General features: G+C 39.3%; 1 protein-coding gene across 9 annotated transcripts in view; it reads right to left on the bottom strand.

Moving 5' to 3' along the window:
• Positions 1 to 18,051, bottom strand: part of TUT4 (terminal uridylyl transferase 4) — a 138,227-nt gene that overhangs the window by 96,179 nt on the left and 23,997 nt on the right. For all 9 annotated transcript variants that reach the window (XM_047789098.1, XM_047789099.1, XM_047789100.1 and 6 more), the window contains exon 2: positions 2,461 to 3,343. In XM_047789098.1, coding sequence (XP_047645054.1) covers positions 2,461 to 3,250 — 790 coding nt within the window. In that variant the 5' untranslated portion in view covers positions 3,251 to 3,343. The remainder of the gene's footprint in view (positions 1 to 2,460; positions 3,344 to 18,051) is intronic.

The following is an 18,051-nucleotide window of genomic DNA, read 5'->3' as shown; positions in this document are numbered from 1 at the left end:
GGTGGGGAATGCTGAAGAGGCCACTGCAAGGACACTAGCTTTTACTCTGATGTATGGGAAACCACTGAAACATTTCAAAATAACCATGGTAACATGGCCTGAACAATTTTAACAGGATGATTCTGGCTGCTATGTTGAGAGTACAACGAAGGGTGGTATAAATGAAAGAAGATAAGATGATGCTCAAAAGCATGTTTCTGACAGCAGCACCAGCTTCACTCAGAAGTCTGTTAGAAGCCCAATATCTTAGACTCTAGATGTTCTAATTCAAAAATCTCAGAAAATGGAGCCCAAGAATGTGAATTTTGGAGTTTTCTTATGGTGCAGTGAGTTAAGCAGCTCGGATCACTGCTGTTGCGTGGGTTCAATCCATGGCCCAGGAACTTCCACATGCTGTGAGTATGGCCAAAAAAATTTGTTTTAATTTTTTTAAAAAGAATCTGAATTTTAAGGAGTTCCCCTTGTGGCTCAGCAGTAACGAACCCAACTAGTACCCATAAGGATGCAGGTTCAATCCCTGGCCCCGCTCAATGGGTTAAGGATCCAGCATTGCCTGAGCTGCTGTTGTAGGTTGCAGACGCATCTCAGATCTGGCATGGCTGTGACTGTGGCACAGGTCAGCAGCTATAGTTCTGTTTAGACCCCTAGCCTGGAAACTTCAATATGCTGCAGGTGTGGCCCTAAGAAGAAAAAAAAAGGAATCTGAAGTTCACTATAATTCCCAAGTGATTCATATGCACATTAAAGTTTGAGAAGCCTGAACCTAGAAGAGTCTCCACTCAAATATTCATCAGGCGCACTCTCTCACCTCTTATCTTCCAAGTACTTTGCTCTAATGTCACCTTCTCAGTGATAATTTAAATCTGAAACACCACCACCAGACACAGCAGCATTATTCCTTCCCTGCTTTATTTAACTCATAAGAATTATCACCAACTTATTATATACTTATATACTTATTATATACTTTAGTTTTTTACTATGTTTGTTGTCTGCCTCCTCCACTAGAATATTAATTCCATAAGTCAGTGTTGTCTGTTTTGTTTATACTATATTCTTAGCGACTAGATCAGCACCTGACACACAGCAGACTCTCTCCTCCCAAAATATATATGGAATAAATGAATGGCAAAAAATAAAATTAAATTAAAAAAAAAATGGTGGAAGTGCAAAGGGGAGATAAAGTTGGACCTAATGGAGACTCAGCACTAATCTCAGGTGGGCCCAAGATTAATCAAAATTATATAAAGCCTAGCATGTCCAAATAGACAATGACCTATATATAAAGATTTTAAATTCAATTTAACGTACAAAGAAGAAATCATTAATTTAAATATTAAGTTCAGTTTCTTCACATGAGGAAAAAAGTGCTAACATGTTTGTTAGTATAAACATGCCTTCCGACAGATATTATACACACTGAAGAGAATTCTTTAAAACACGAAAAATAGGAGTTCCCGTCGTGGGGCAGTGGTTAACGAATCCGACTAGGAACCATGAGGTTGCAGGTTCGGTCCCTGCCCTTGCTCAGTGGGTTAACGATCTAGCGTTGCCATGGGCTGTGGTGTGGGTCGCAGATGCTGCTCAGATCCCGAGTTGCTGTGGCTGTGGTATAGGCCGTCAGCTACAGCTCCAATTGGACCCCTAGCCTGGGAACCTCCATATGCCGTAGGAGTGGCCGAAGAAATAGCAAAAAGAAAAAAAAAAGACAAAAACAAAAAACAAAACAAAAAAAAACCCATGAAAAATGACTGTAGTACTATAACTCATTCTTCTTAAATTGTTAAAGCAAGTATCCCAACAGGACCCCTACTTGGTCTACTTACTTCTTTAAGCTAGTTCACCATGTTAACAAATAACAAAAACGCATTATTTAAATATGAGAAATAGTAGTAATAAAGGATACTCACTGCCATTGCATGCCTACTGTCCCAAGGACTACATGAAATATTCTATTATTTCATTTAAACTTTATAGCAAAGGCAGCAAGCAGCTCCATTTTTTTAAAAAAAAATGAGGAAACTGAGACATGTTTTAAAGGATAAGCAGCTTATCCAAGATTACTAAGTTTCAAAACCTATGAAAAATTTACTCCAGAGCTCACAATATTAATCACATCACTGATACCTTATTTTGTCACTTCAAAAGAAAAAAAAAAAAAAACTTTAGGAGTTCCCTTCATGGCTCAGCGGCTAATGAACCTGACGATGATCCATGGGGATGAAGGTTCACTCCCTGCCCTCACTCAGTGGGTTAAGGATCTGGTGTTGCTGTGGCTGTGGTATAGGCCAGCAGCTACAGCTCCAATTCAACCCTAACCTGGGAACTTCCATAATGCTGTGGGTGCAGCCCTAAAAAGACAAAATAAATAAATAAATAAAACGAAGGATAATCTAAACATTAATATAAAAAAATCCTTCAAAAATGTGACTTGCATGATATATCCTAATTTGTACTTACTCAAATCATCTGATATGTCTTCAGTTCCTGAAGCACTATCATCAGAATCACCAGTATTATCTGTACATGTTTGTTGCTTCTGAGGTGGCTGTGAGTTTTCCAGAGCAGATTTTATTCCTTCTGCAACACCAATATTCACTTTGTCCAAAGAAGTAATAGGGCTTGGAATTTTTTTCCCAATCTTCTGTAATTCTGTCTGCCCCATATTTTCTTTCAACAGTAAACCAGGTACCTTCTCAGCTTCAGTTGGTAAGCTGGGCACCTTTTCTGATTTCATCTGAGAACCAGGTGCTTTTTCTGCTTTCCTCTGTGAATTAAGTGTTTTTTCTGCTGCTGTTGCCTGTAAGCTGGAGGCCTTTTCTGTTTTCACTGGCGAATTAGGTGACTTTGGTGATTTTTCTGCTTTTGCCTGTAAAATGGGTGCCCTTTCTACTTTCACCTGTGAAACAGGTAGCTTTTCTGCTTTCACCGGTGAACTCGGTGATTTTTTTGCTTTGCAATGACTTTGATCTCGAAGGACTAATCCCAAATCTTTAGGACCTGAAACACTGGCGGCATTTACTTTACACGATTTAACTTCTGTTTTTTCTATACAAATATCATTTTGCTTATTTTTTTTACTAGTATTCTTATTTGGGGAGTTGGTCCCAATTTCTTTTATGGATTTATCATTTCTAGCTTTCAAAGTTTGATTGGTTATAACTTTAACTGCTTTGCTTTCTTCAGAAAAAGCCCAAGCATTCTTCTTTGGTTCATGATTTTCATTTTTAGAGGTCTTAGACTCTTCCATTATTTGAAAACCTGCTTCTTTCCAATCGTGATATTGTGAAGTTGTAGATCTCCAGTAGTTTCAATTGCTTCAAATCCAGTTTAGGCAAGCAAACTATTGGGTTAAAAAAAAAAATGTATTATTTAAAATGCAAAAGCCGTTTTTACAAAATTGGTTATACATTTAAAAAGCTTTTAAAATTTATTCTCAAAACTAGATAGTAAAAAATTTTTATAAACTTAAACTGAAAACTGTATCAAAAGGAATTAAAACCCATTTGGTAAATAACAGCAAAACACCCTTAAGGGAGGTTCTAATGTAATTCTGGCAATACGACATCAAAAAAGGGAATTTTAGAAGTAAAACATTGTTCTACATTACTCAATAAAAATTTCAACTAAAAGGAAAATAAAACCTGCAACTGATGTACCACAATTAACATAAAAGGAAATGAAACAAAAAGAGCACAAGAATTCCAATATATATGTAACATAGGAAATCAGTTTATAGAAGCTTAAGTGGCGAGATCTTTCCCACATGACTCTCCCACTAAACACTACCTATCTATACTACTAACCTCCTTCTAACTTGATTCTGTAAACACGGAGAATCAATGTCAACAGACTGTCTCTACTTCAGAAGCACAAAAAGTTAAAGAAATTCTTTTGATGTAAGAAAATTTTAAAAACCAACATCAACCCAGAATTAAAAAGTGATAGTAATAGTCTGTATCATAATACAATGGTGGATAAATGTCATTATACATTTGTCAAAATCCACAGAACGGATATTCCTAAGAGTGAACCCTAAGGTAAAGGATGGACTTTGAATAATAATGATGTGTCAATGTAGGTTCATCGACTGCTACAAATGTACCATCTAGTGCAGCGATGTTGATAGTCAGGGAAGCTAGTCCTATGTAAGGGAAAGGAGTACATGGGCACTCCGTAATTTTTAGCCCAACTCTGTTGTGAAACTAAAACTACTCTGAAAGAATAATAATGTTTAGAAAAAAAAAATTATAGTAGGAAAGAACACAACTACTACACTTTATCAAAGAGCAAAAACTATAAACAAATGGAAATACTGTATTTTGTTAAATTACTTCTTTATTGGAAACAACTCATATACCATATAGTATGGAAACCAGGATTTTTTATTTTCAATTTGCCCCATATGCCTTAAATTCATACTTACAGCATTCAACAAAGATTAATAACATGAATAAAACTTAAGAGTAAGCAAAAGAGGGTTCCCGTCATGGCGCAGCAGAAACTAATTCGACTAGGAACCATGAGGTTGTGGGTTTGATCCCTGGCCTCACTCAGTGGGTTAAGGATCTGGCGTTTCCGTGAGCTATGGTGTAGGTCGCAGATGTGGCTAGGATCTGGCATTGCTGTGGCTGTAGCATAGGCCAGAAGGTGTAGCTCCAATTGGCCCCCTAGTCTGGGAACCTCCATATGCCGCGGGTACAGCCCTAAAAAGACAAAAATTTAAAAAAATAAAAATTAAAAAAAATTGTAAGCAAAAGAAAACTGCATGTAGCACCTTTGATTTTACTTGGTTAATTTATTAAATCACAAATTTGGGCAGTCAAATACCTCTAATCATGTCATATAACTATGCATCATATCAACACAAAAATATAATCTAAATTCAAACACTCAGAATGCAATTCACTTACTCCCAACTATCTATGTTTACGCCAAAGAATATTTCGAAAGAAAGAAAAAGCAAGAAAAAGAGAAAGAAGGAAATTAAACTTACCTAGTTATGTCTCCACTGAAACATCTTACTCAACTTGGACCTAATTTGTTTTCATTTTTGTTTTTGTTTTGGCCACACCCACAGCATGTAGAAGTTCCAGGGCCAGGGATCAAACCCATCCCACAACAGTGACAATGCCAGATCCTTAACCCACTGAACCACCAAGGAACTCCTAGACCTAGCTTTTATAATTCCTGTTGTAGTACAACATTCTCTACATTCTCTGCGCAGATTATTATCTTTTAGTTAAAAAAAAAAAAAAAACTATTAGAGGCAACAAGGATATACTGTACAGCACATGGAATTATAGCTATTACTTTGTAATAACTTTTAACGGAGTATAATCTCTAAAAATACAATCACTACACTATACCTGAAACTATTATCAATTATACTTCAATTTAAAATAAAAAACTGGAGTTCCCGTCGTGGCGTAGTGGTTAACGAATCCGACTAGGAACCATGAGGTTGCGGGTTCGGTCCCTGCCCTTGCTCAGTGGGTTAAGGATCTGGCGTTGCCGTGAGTTGTGGTGTAGGTTGCAGACGCGACTCAGATCCAGTGTTGCTGTGGCCCTCGCATAGGCCAGCGGCTACAGCTCCGATTAGACCCCTAGCCTGGGAACCTCCATATGCCGTGGGAGCGGCCCAAAGGAATAGCAAAAAGACCAAAAAAAATAAATAAATAAAATAAAATAAAATAAAATAAAATAAAAACTTACTAGGTTCTTTCTAAATTACTTTACAAAATAGTATTTAAACAAATTATGATAATTTAAATTTAAGCCAAAACCATACTAGATTTTCACCATTAATTTCTTTTTTGACTAATATTTTTTTCCACTAAAGAGATGTAGTATTTTTACCTGTAAAACAATGTCTGTGCTCCTGGTTTTTCAATAATTAAATTGAATACATTTTTTCGTTATTCTTTTTTGTTTTTTGTCTTTTTGCTATTTCTTGGGCCGCTCCCGCGGCATATGGAGGTTCCCAGGCTAGGGGTCAAATCGGAGCTGTGGCCACTGGCCTGCGCCAGAGCCACAGCAACGCTGGATCCGAGCCGCGTCTGCAACCTACACCACAGCTCACGGCAACGCCGGATCGTTAACCCACTGAGCAAGCGCAGGGATCGAACCCACAACCTCATGGTTCCTAGTCGGATTCGTTAACCACTGCGCCACGAGGGGAACTCCCGTTATTCTTGATAAAGTTTTTTTATATAATTGTCAAAACAGTTGTTAAATATACTTAACTTCTTGTAGAAATTGCTGCAGGTTTCTAATTTCAAAAATAATGCCCGAGTTCCCGTCATGGTGCAGTGGAAACGAATCCAACTAGGAACCATGAGGTTGTGGGTTTGATCCCTGGCCTTGCTCAGTGTGTTAAGGATCCAGCACTGCCATGAGCTGTGGTGTAGGTCGCAGACAGAGCTCGGATCCCCCGATGCTGTGGCTGTGGCATAGACTGGCAGCTGTAGCTCCGATTGGCCCCCCTAGCCTGGGAACCTCCATTCGCTGCAGGTGTGGCCCTAAAAAGCAAATAATAATAATAATAATAATAATTAAATTAATAAAAATAAAAATGCCTTTTATGCTAAAAGATTAATCTTATGCAATAACTAAAATATTTTAAATTTTCCAAAGCTATTCTACAATAATAACTAATAATTTTGTAGATGACATCTTACACAAGCCTAAACAATAAAAACTTGATATAGCAATGCTGATCCACAATTCTGTTTATAAAACTTTTTAGACACACTATTTCTTCATTCAAAACAAAACCTCCATAAATCATTTTTGTGTGTATAAATAAAAGCTACAAAGATTTTTTAAAAATAAATCTACTTAATATAGATAAATGCTAGTGCGGAGTTAAAGACTCAGAAAATTGCCAAGTTTCATTTTAAGTTGTATTTTTTTCATATAACTGAAACTGATTTTTAATAAGAATAATATTATGAAAAAACATCATAGTTATTTTCTAATTTTCCTCTTTTTTTTTTTTTTTTGGTCTTTTTGCCATTTCTTGGGCCGCTCCCTCGGCATATAGAGATTCCCAGGCTAGGGGTCGGGTCTAATCGGAGCTGTAGCTGCCAGCCTACACCACAGCCACAGCAACTCAGGATCTGAGCCACGTCTGTGACCTACACCACAGCTCACAGCAACGCAGGATCCTTAACCCACTGAGCAAGGCCAGGGATCAAACCCATAACCTCATGGTTCCTAGTCGGATTCATTAACCACTGAGCCACGACGGGAACTCCTTCCTCATCTTTTCTTACGTGAGTAGCAAATGTTCATATGCTTGCAAAATAAGTGTGGTTATTTTATAGTAAAATTACTGTTTTAAACTTTTTCTGTTATCAACAGTACAAAAATTTCCCCGAAAAGCCATAATTCCTAGAAATGAAGTTTTCTCTGAGGAGGCAGTGTTTTGAAAATAAGGTTCACTGATTCCCAGTGTTCACTCAGCAAAACTGGTTGACTCAAAAATATTAGACCTATTTTTCGGTTTCCAGTTACTTTATAATTTTTAAAAAATTTTTTTATTATAGTTGATTTACAATGTAAAGTGAACCAGTTGTACATAAACATACATTCTTTTTTTCACATTATCCTCCACCATGTTCCATCACAAGTGATTATAGTTCCCTATGCTATACAGCAGGACTGGTTACAATTTTAGAATGAAGTAAATGGGTATTTAATAAGATTCTAACCTTACATAATCAATTATTAACAAGAAAACACATAATTTTAACAAATTTATTTTAAAAGTGTTTAATATAGAAAACAATAGCATTTAGAGTGTATTCCATTTCATTTTTAGTAAATTATTAAACATCAGTCCATTTCCTACTTCTAGTTCTAATCATGTCTTCTATCTTCTATCCTTACAATGCCTACCACAATGCTAGGTACTTAGGAAAGATTCAAAATCACTCTCTAGTAAAAGAATAGGGAGTTTCCACTGTGGTGCAGTGGGTTAATGATCAGGCTTGTCTTTGTGGTGTTGCCAGTTCAATCCCTTGCCAGCACAGGCTAAGGACCCTATGTTGCCACAGCTGTGGCGTAGGTTACGCACACGGCTCGGATTCAATGTCTGGCCTGGAAACTTCCATATGCCACTGGTGCAGCCAAAAACGGGTGAAAGGAGGAAGCGAGAGAGAGAAAGAAAGAAAGAAAGAAAAAAAAAATCTACTCCAGACTGATGCCTTTACATCACTTTTCCTGCTACAAACTGAAGTCTTTGACAGAAATTGTAATTGTTTCAAGAGAATTTTCTGATGTCCTTCTGTAATTAACATTCAATTGGCAGACTGGCCAAGTTCTGGGACCTAAGACTTAAAAGAGTTGTTTGGATACACTAGCTGAGAAAGTTTACTTGAAATAACTGTTGCATAACTAATGGAAAAGCTAGTCACAGAAAGAGTTATTACTCAATTACCCCTTTAGGGGACAAACAAGGGAAACTATCATAAGGCATAATTACAGAAAGTTATCAGAAATTCCTACTGGATACCTTAGAAATCTATACATAGAACTTCCATATGACCCCGCAGTCCCACTCTTGGGTATCTATCCGGACAAAACTCTACTTAGAGACACGTGCACCCGCATGTTCATTGCAGCACTATTCACAATAGCCAGGACATGGAAACAACCCAAATGTCCATCGACAGATGATTGGATTCGGAAGAGGTGGTATATATACACAATGGAATACTACTCAGCCATCAAAAAGAATGACATAATGCCATTTGCAGCAACATGGATGGAACTAGAGAATCTCTTACTGAGTGAAATGAGCCAGAAAGACAAAGACAAATACCATATGATATCACTTATAACTGGAATCTAATATCCAGCACAAATGAACATCTCCTTAGAAAAGAAAATCATGGACTTGGAGAAGAGACTTGTGGCTGCCTGATGGGAGGGGGAGGGAGTGGGAGGATCAGGAGCTTGGGCTTATCAGACACAACTTAGAATAGATTTACAAGGAGATCCTGCTGAATAGCATTGAGAACTTTGTCTAGATACTGATGTTCAACAGAAGAAAGGGTAGGGGAAAAAATGTAATTGTAATGTATACATGTAAGGATAACCTGACCCCCTTGCTGTACAGTGGGAAAATTAAAAAAAAATTATTAAAAAAAAAGGAAATATCTGGCAAGAAAAAAAAAAAAGAAAGAAAGAAACTCCTACTGCTTTGGGGGGAAAAAACTTACATAATGAAACAATTTCAGCTAAGGTTTCCAACTGAGGCCCACCAACTACTTACTGAGTTACCCTAAACAAGAAGAAACTGACCCTGAGTTATAAATTTCTAAACTATAAAGTGAGTGGCTGAACCAGAGTTTACTCCAACTAAAATGGTGTAATTCAATGCAAATCCTGACACACAGTGATGCTAGTGTTATGCGGGTTCTGGTAATTTTACAAACCACAGAAAATTACCAGGGACTTCGTAGGCTCGATAGAGACAAAGCATTTGTACAGGTGTTAATGAGACTTTACTGTAGTAAGCATTTCCCAGGATACACGAATATTGAATTTTTATGTTGTACAGCTGAAACTAATAATATTGTGTATCAATGTTACCTCAAATTTAAAAAAAAGAGAGGGAAAAAAAACCCCTAGCATTTGTAAACAATGCTCTCATACATGGAAAAAAGCTTCCTAAGCATAAGGAATCCACATAAGCTAGAACTCCAGAGGCTAATTTATTATACATGGTATGTACTTAATAAATAAATTCTAAATTAATAATTATTAAACATTTTAAATCATTACACACTTTAATAATTATATAATCTAGCATTTGCAGTTGGTTATTTTTAATGCTAAAACACTAGCAATTAATAAACCAAACTTGAAATATTGATTACTTTTAAGGCAACAGTTCTCAAATTTTAGCATTCATCAGAATCATCTGGAAGATTTCATTCCCAAAGCTTCTGATTCAACAGGTCTGGGATTGGGGCCTGAGAATTTGCATTTCTAACAAGTTCCCGGGTGATTCTATGTGGCTAACCTGGGGACTACATTGAAAACTCAATGCTCTAAGAATGGTTCTGAAAGTACAAGTAAAGGGAAACAAAACTCTTCTGTACAACCTTTTTTTCTTTTTAATGGCCACACGCATATGAAAGTTCCTGCGCCAAGGACTGAATCTGAGCCACAGCTGCAACCTATGCTGCAGCCACAGCAATGCCAGATCCTTTAACCAACTGTGCCTGGCTGGGGACTGAACCTTGTCTCCACAGCAACCCAAACTGCTGCAGTCGAATTCTTAATCACAGTGGGAACTCCCTTCTGTACAATCTTTTTTTTTTTTTTTTTGTCTTTTCTAGGGCTGCTCCCTCGGCATATGGAGGTTCCCAGGCTAGGGGTCCAATTGGAGCTGTAGCCACTAGCCTACGCCAGAGCCACAGCAACGCGGGATCCGAGCCGCATCTGCAACCTACACCACAGCTCACGGAAATGCCGGATCGTTAACCCACTGAGCAAGGGCAGGGACCGAACCTGCAACCTCGTGGTTCCTAGTCGGATTCGTTAACCACTGCGCCACGACGGGAACTCCCCTTCTGTACAATCTTATACACAAGATTGTAAGCTTCAAGAGGTTAAAAAAAAAATTTCCCCTTTTTCTTACCATTATATCTTCATTACTTATCATAGTGCCTAGAACAAAAGAGATACTCAATAAATTTGTTAAATAAAGAAGCTTAAATTATTTTTAATTGTTCACACTTTAAAAACAGAATATAATGGAGTCCCCATCATGGCGTGGTGGTTAACAAATCCAACTAGGAACCATGAGGTTGCAGGTTCGATCCCTGGCCTCGCTCAGTGGGTTAAGGATCCGGCGTTGCCGTGAGCTGTGGTGTAGGTTGCAGACGTGGCTCAGATCCCACGTTGCTGTGGCCCTGGCCTAGGCCAGTGGCTACGGCTCCAATTAGACCCCTAGCCTGGGAACCTCCATATGCCACGGGAGCGGCCCTAGAAAAGGCAAAAAGACAAAAAAAATATATATATATATAATATAAGAAATCCAAGACATTTAATTGCCTCATACTTTACACATTGTCTACAATGTAACTAGAAATTTTTCTCTCCCTTCCAGAAAGCCTTCCCTAATCCATCCCCTACCTTCCTACCATCCAGGCTGGACTGGATAAGGATGCCTTTTTCTGTGAGCTTTGCTCTTACTTTTCTCACAGTACTTAGTACTTAATATTTTTCATGTGTTTACCTTCTATTTAAACTACAGGAATTTTTTTTCCATTTTCTTCTTATTAAACAAATACATTTGCACATTTAAAAAAAGTAAGTGGTACTACAAAGCAAAATACTATTCTTCCACCAACTATCAATCTCCTCAGAAGCAACTATTTCCAACTGTTTTGGCTGTTTCTTCTGAGTTTATATTAATATTCCTAAATTACATGCTTAAGCTGACCTTATTTTTTTTTAAGTTCTTGCTTCTTTAATCATCAACCTACGATTTCAGTGACCCTGAACCAAGAGGAAAATTGTTCATAATGCCACAAATCAACTACAGATGTCCTCATGTAGTTTTGTTCACCTACAGGTACACATTTAGAATAATCTGTTACCCAAAGGAGAAGTGCACCACCAGGAAATGAAATACTACGGAAGCTTTAAAAATGGGAAGCCGTTGTCTTCTGTCCCACTTCACCCAAAAGACACAGACACCACCAACCCCTTTTACCCATTTCTAGTTCTTCTTCAGGCCACCTCTGTAATTCTGACCTTTCACAGTCTCTGGACTTTACTGACTTCCTGCTCTGATAAGGAGTTTAGATTTGACTCACATTGCTGCTCCTCTATTTGCTTCCAGTTTTGCCACATTAGTTCTGAGTCTCCTAAGTAATCTAATGCATTCTATTTAAAAGCCCACTTCCTAAGATGGGGATACAGGGATACTGGGAGTTCCTGTTGTGGCTCCGTGGGTTAAGAACCCGTAGTATCCACAAGGGCTCAGGTCTGATCTCTGGTTCCATTCAGTGGGTTAAGGATCTGGAGTGCTGTGAGCTGTGGTGTAGGTCGCAGACAAGGCTCAGATCTGGCATTGCCGTAGCTTGGTGGAGGCTGGCCGCTGCAGCTCTGACATCTCTTCTACTTCTGTTTCCCCTTCCACTTTGCAAAGGCTGCAGTCTGTGTCATTACTATTGGTGACAGGACTGAGAACAATGGCACTCCACTCTGTTGCCATTATGAAACCCCCGGAACACTGATGCTTGTTTTAGCTTTAGATATTATCAAATGACTCCCTACAGATAGAATTGTACACATATATACGTTCCCATCCCACCACCATCTTCCCGGGATGATATAATTTGATATACCAATACTAGTCATGGCTAAGCCGAATATATCATAGCACAGAGTTTTCTAGATATCTACCAAAATTCACTTTCTCCTTTTTCCTGGGCACATGGCTAGACTACATTTCCCAACCTTCTCTGCCATTAGGTGTATCTTTAAGATCAAGTTCTTACCTCCTCCATGCTCCCCCCTTCTCACTGGATAAATTTATCAAGTATCAATCTTCAATCATATAGCCAAAATTTACAACCCAATACAAACCAATGAGTCAAATTTTGGGCACAGGAATCATCTAGTTCCTAGGTGCAGATTCTTTTTTTTTTTTTTTGGTCTTTTTGCCATTTCTTGAGCCGCTCCCGAGGCATATGGAAGGTTCCCAGGATAGGGGTCCAATCAGAGCTGTAGCCGCCAGCCTACGCCAGACCCACAGCAACGCGGGATCCGAGCCGAGTCTGCAACCTACACCACAGCTCATGGCAACGCCAGATCGTTAACCCACTGAGCAAGGGCAGGGACCGAACCCGCAACCTCATGGTTCCTAGTTGGATTCGTTAACCACCGCGCCACGACGGGAACTCCCTAGGTGCAGATTCTGATTCAGTAAGTTTGAAGTGAGAAATACTAACATTCTGTATTTCTAACAACTGCAGGTACAATCCATGCTGCTAGCACTTGGCCATACATCTGTCTGGACAACATCATCAATGGAACTTGGTCATTCCTGAATGACCACACACAATAAACTTTATCTGGATCAGGTGACCACTCACCTAGCAACTACTACATGAGATAAAAATAAAACTATCCTCACTATTCTACCAGATCTCCTTGTCACAGGAGCCTAACCTTTTGGCTTAAGTAACATATGTACTATAATCGCATTTCCATTTCGCTATACTTTTCAGTTATACCTGGAATTGTCTCATTTTTTCCTATTTATATAACTATCAATAATTCACTGACAGAACTGTAAATCTTCTCTCAATGTGTTCAAATACATCAAGTAACCCATGTGTTTGTTTTGCTGTTTTCATCTTCTTGGACATTACCTGTCTGGCACTTTCTGGTCACTGCTTCCACAATAGTTGTCACCCTGACAACTCCCTTTCACTACCATCCTACAAATTCCCATCTACTCCCTCATGCTGACATTTCTATTTTCCTATTTTCTATGTTTTTTTGTTTTAGGGTCACACCTGCGGCATATGGAAGTCCCCAGGCTAGGGATCAAATCGGAGCTGCAGCTGCAGGCCTATACCACAGCTCTCAGCAACACCAGATCCCCAGCCCACTCAGTGAGGCCAGGGATCAAACCTGCATCCTGATGGATACTAGTTGGATTTGTTTCCGATGCACCACAATAGGAACTCCTACTCCCTCTTTTTTTTTTTTTTTCTTTTTTTCTTTTTAGGGCCGTATCCACGGCATATGGAAGTTCCCAGGCCGGGGGTCAAATTGGAACTGTAGCTGCCGGCCTACACCACAGCCACAGGAACGCAGGTTCCAAGCCACATCTGTGACGTACACCACAGCTCACAGCAACGCCGGATCCTTAATCCACTGAGTGAGTCCAGGGATCGTACCCACGTCCTCATGGATGCTAGTCAGATTGGTTAACCGCGGAGCAATGATGGGAACTCTTTTTTTTTTTTTTCCTCTGTTTAAAGGGCCACACCCGCGGCATACGGAGGGGTTCCCAGGCTAGGGGTTGAATGGAAGCTACAGCTAATCATGCCCTACTTCTGATATTTCATTCTACATAAAAGATATTCATTATCAAAACATACCTCACTTCTTTCTACTCCCTTCATCCATTCCTTCCCTAAGAAGACAGGGTAACTTATTTCATCAGTAAGTTTAGAAAATCGATCTGGGCAAAACTTAGCATCTTCTCTCCTTCCTCTTTACATCCAGCTGTTCTCAAGGAAAAAACAAAATTCCATTCTCTCATTCATACTCTAACATTTACAGGGCCTGTCACTGTTCAGCTCTGTCTGTGCGTGAGTGGGCAAGTCTGCCTAATTCTGAGTAGATCAAACATTTGAAAATATAACCCCCATTCTCCAATGCGTATCTAATCCATAATAAAAACAATACTCTTGTTTCCATATGCTTCCTTTCTCTCTCCCAATTTGTTCAAAATTCAGGAAGGGACACAGAGTACTAGTTATTGGGCTACCTTACGCCTCAGTAGGGGGTAAGTTTTATCAGACTTAGCATGTCTGAAATATCTTTATTCTATCTTCATACTTTGTTTAATTAGATTTAAAGTTCTATGTTAGAAATCATTCACTCAAAATATATAGTATTGTTTCAATATTTTCTAGCTTCCAGTGTTACTACTGAGAAAATTATGTCATTCTTTTTTTTCCTTTTCTTTCTTTTCTTTTTATGGCTGTACCTGTGGTATAAGGAAGTTCCCAGCTTAGGGGCCAAATTGGAGCTGCAGCTGCAGGCCTATAGCACAGCCACGGCAACATAGGATCTGAGTCCCATCTGTGACCTATGCCATAGGCAACATGGGATCCTTAAGACACTGAGGCCAGGAAATGAACCTGCAGCCTCAGAGAGACAAGATTGGGTTCTTACCCTGCTGAGCCACAACTGGAACTCCAATTAGGCCATCTTACTCTCCATCTTTCACTGAACTTTTTTTTTTTTTTTGTCTTTTTAGGGCCGTACCGGCGGCATATGGAGGTTCCCAGACTAGGGGTCCAATCAGAGCTACAGCTACTGGCCTATGCCACAGCCACAGCAATGCAAGATCCGAGCCATGTCTGCAATCTACACCACAGCTCACTGAGTGAGGGTAGGGATCGAACCCACAACCTCATGGTTCCTAGGTGGATTAGTTCCTGCTGTGCCACGACGGGAACTCCTAAACCATTTTTTTCTTTGTGGAAACTTTTAGGATATTCTCTTTGCCTCAGTGATCTATAATTTACAAGTTATACACCCTGGTGCAGATACTTCTTCATTATTTTGCTGAGCATATAGCTGGCTCTTTTAATCTAACTCAAGTCCTTCACTTCTGGAAATTTTTTCCTATATAGATCTTCCATAATTTCCTCCCTTTCATCTTCTCTATTCTTTTTCTAGAGCTTCTATTAATTGGACTTTAGACCTCCTACAATGACCCTTCAATTATCTTACTGTTTTTTCTCCACTTCCCTTTTCCTTTTTTGTCCTTCCTGGTTGATTTCTCTCAACGTTATCTTTCAATCTGTCTATATTTCGAGGGAGATCATGGAGAAAATCTCTTGTATTTCCACTTCTAAGAACTCTAATTCTCTGATTATTCCTTTTCACAGCACTCTGATATTCATTTCTTATTTCTGAAAATGCTAGTAGTTTTTCTGGAATTTTTTCTGCTCACTATATTGTTTGGTTCTTGAGTTCTTGATTTGCTTTCCTTCTTCTCTACTATGCATATTAACATATGCATAATAGGAGTCTCAGAAGCATAATAGAGAATGGTAAAGAAAAGAAAAAAAAAGTGAAGAAAAAAGACCCAAAAACTCCCCAAATCTAATGAAAGACACACTGTATACATACAAAAAGCTCAACAAACTCCAAAAATAATAAATGCATAGGAATCCACACTAAGACCTATTATTGTTAAATTTTTAAAAATCAAAGACAGGAGTTCCCGTACTGGCACAGCAGAAATGAATCTGACTAGGAACCATGAGGTTCAATTCCTGGCCTCGCTCAGTGGGTTAAGGATCGGGCATTGCCATGAGCTGTGATGTAGGTCACAGATGTGGCTCAGATCCCACGTTGATGTGGCTGTGGCATAGGCCAGCAGCTGTAGCTCCAATTAGACCCCTAGCCTAGGAACCTCCACATGCCGCAAGTGTGGCACTAAAAAGCAAAATAAATAAATGAATAAATAAATAAATAAAAACCAAAGACAGAGGAAATTTTAAAAGCAACAAAACAGAAGCAACTTTTTGTAAACAAAGGAGCCACAATAAAAATTAACAGCTAAATTCCCATCAGAAATCATGAGGTCAGGAGTTCCTATCTTGGCTCAGCAGAAACAAGTCTGGCTAGCATCCACAAGGACACAGGTTCAATTCCTGGCCTCGCTCTGAGGATCTGGCGTTGCCATGAGCTGTGGTGTAGGTCACAGATGCGGTCTGGATCTGCCAATGCTGTGGCTGTGGTGTAGGCCGGCAGCTTCAGCTCTGATTGGACCCCTAGGCCTGCAAACCTCCATATGCCGCGGATGCAGCCCTAAAATGAAAAAAAAAGGAAAAAAAGAAATCAGGAGGCCAGAAGACAATGGGATGACACATTTATTGACTGATTGTCTTTTGTCTTTTTAGGGCCACAACTGTAGCATATGGAGGTTCCCAGGCTAGAAGTCAAATTGGAGCTGTAGCTGCCAGCCTATGCCACAGCCACAGCAAAGTGGGATCTGAGCCACATCTGCAACCTATACTGAAACTCACAGCAATGCTGGATCCCTAACCCACTGAGCAAGGCCAGGGATCAAACCAGCTTCCTCAAGGATACTAGTTGGGTTCGTTAACCACTGAGCCATGATGGGAACTCTGGAATGAGGAACACTATAAACCAAATATTCTCTAGCTATGTAGAAAAATTATCCTTCATCAATGACAGAAATTATGACATTTCCAGATAAACAAAAGCTAAGAAAGTTCATTATTAGTAGACTTTCCCTATAAGAAATGCTAAAGGGAGCTCTTCAAGCTGAAATGAAAAGAAATTAGGCAGTAATTCAAAACCATAAAAAGAAATAAAGGACACTGGTAAAGGTAACTTAGTAGGTAAATATAACAGCCAGTATTATACTGCTTATTTGCAACTTTTTCTCCTACATGATTTAAAAGGCAAATACATAAAAAGACAATTATAAATCTATGTTAATGGGCACGGAATGTATAAAGATGTAATCTGTGACAATAACAATGAGAAGGGACAGAGACGTGAAGGGACAGAGATGTAGAGGGGCAGAGTGTTTGCATACCATTGAAACTAAACTGGTATTACTCAAACTAGGCTGTTATAAATTTAAGATATTAGTTACACTGTTATCTTCAAGGCAACCACCACCACCAAAGTAATGTTTCAAAATACAAAAAAGAAAGAGTTCCCACTGCGGCACAGCAGTGATGAACCCAACTAGTATCCATGAGGATGCGGGTTCTATCCCTGGCCTCGATCAGTGGGTTAAGGATCCAGCGTTGCCATGAGCTGTTGTGTAGGTTGCAGACACAGCTCGGATCCCACATTGCTATGACTGTGGTGTAGGCCGGCAACTATAGCTCCAATTCAACCCCTAACCTGAGAACTTCCGTATGCCACAGGTGTAGCCCTAAAAAAGACCAAAAAAAAAAAATCAACTGAATACATCAAAAAGCAGTGATAGAGAAACTGAGGAACAAAAGCATGAGACATATAGAAATGAAATAACTAAAGGTTAGGAGTAAATCCTTTCGTATCAATAATTACTTTTTGGTCTTTTTGTCCTTTAGGGCCACACCCGTGGCATATGGAGGTTCCCAGGCTAGGGGTCCAATCGAAGCTGCAGCTGCCAGCCTACACCAGAGCCACAGCAACGTGGGATCTGAGCCACGAGTGCGACCTACGCCACAGCTCACAGCAATGCCAGATCCTTAACCCACTGAGCAAGGCCAGGGATCAAACCCGTGTCCTTGTGGATGCTAGTCA

Source organism: Phacochoerus africanus, chromosome 8, assembly GCF_016906955.1.
Source record: "Phacochoerus africanus isolate WHEZ1 chromosome 8, ROS_Pafr_v1, whole genome shotgun sequence".
In the NCBI taxonomy this organism is placed as follows: Eukaryota; Metazoa; Chordata; class Mammalia; order Artiodactyla; family Suidae; genus Phacochoerus; species Phacochoerus africanus.
This window is presented reverse-complemented; position numbering and strand designations above follow the sequence as displayed.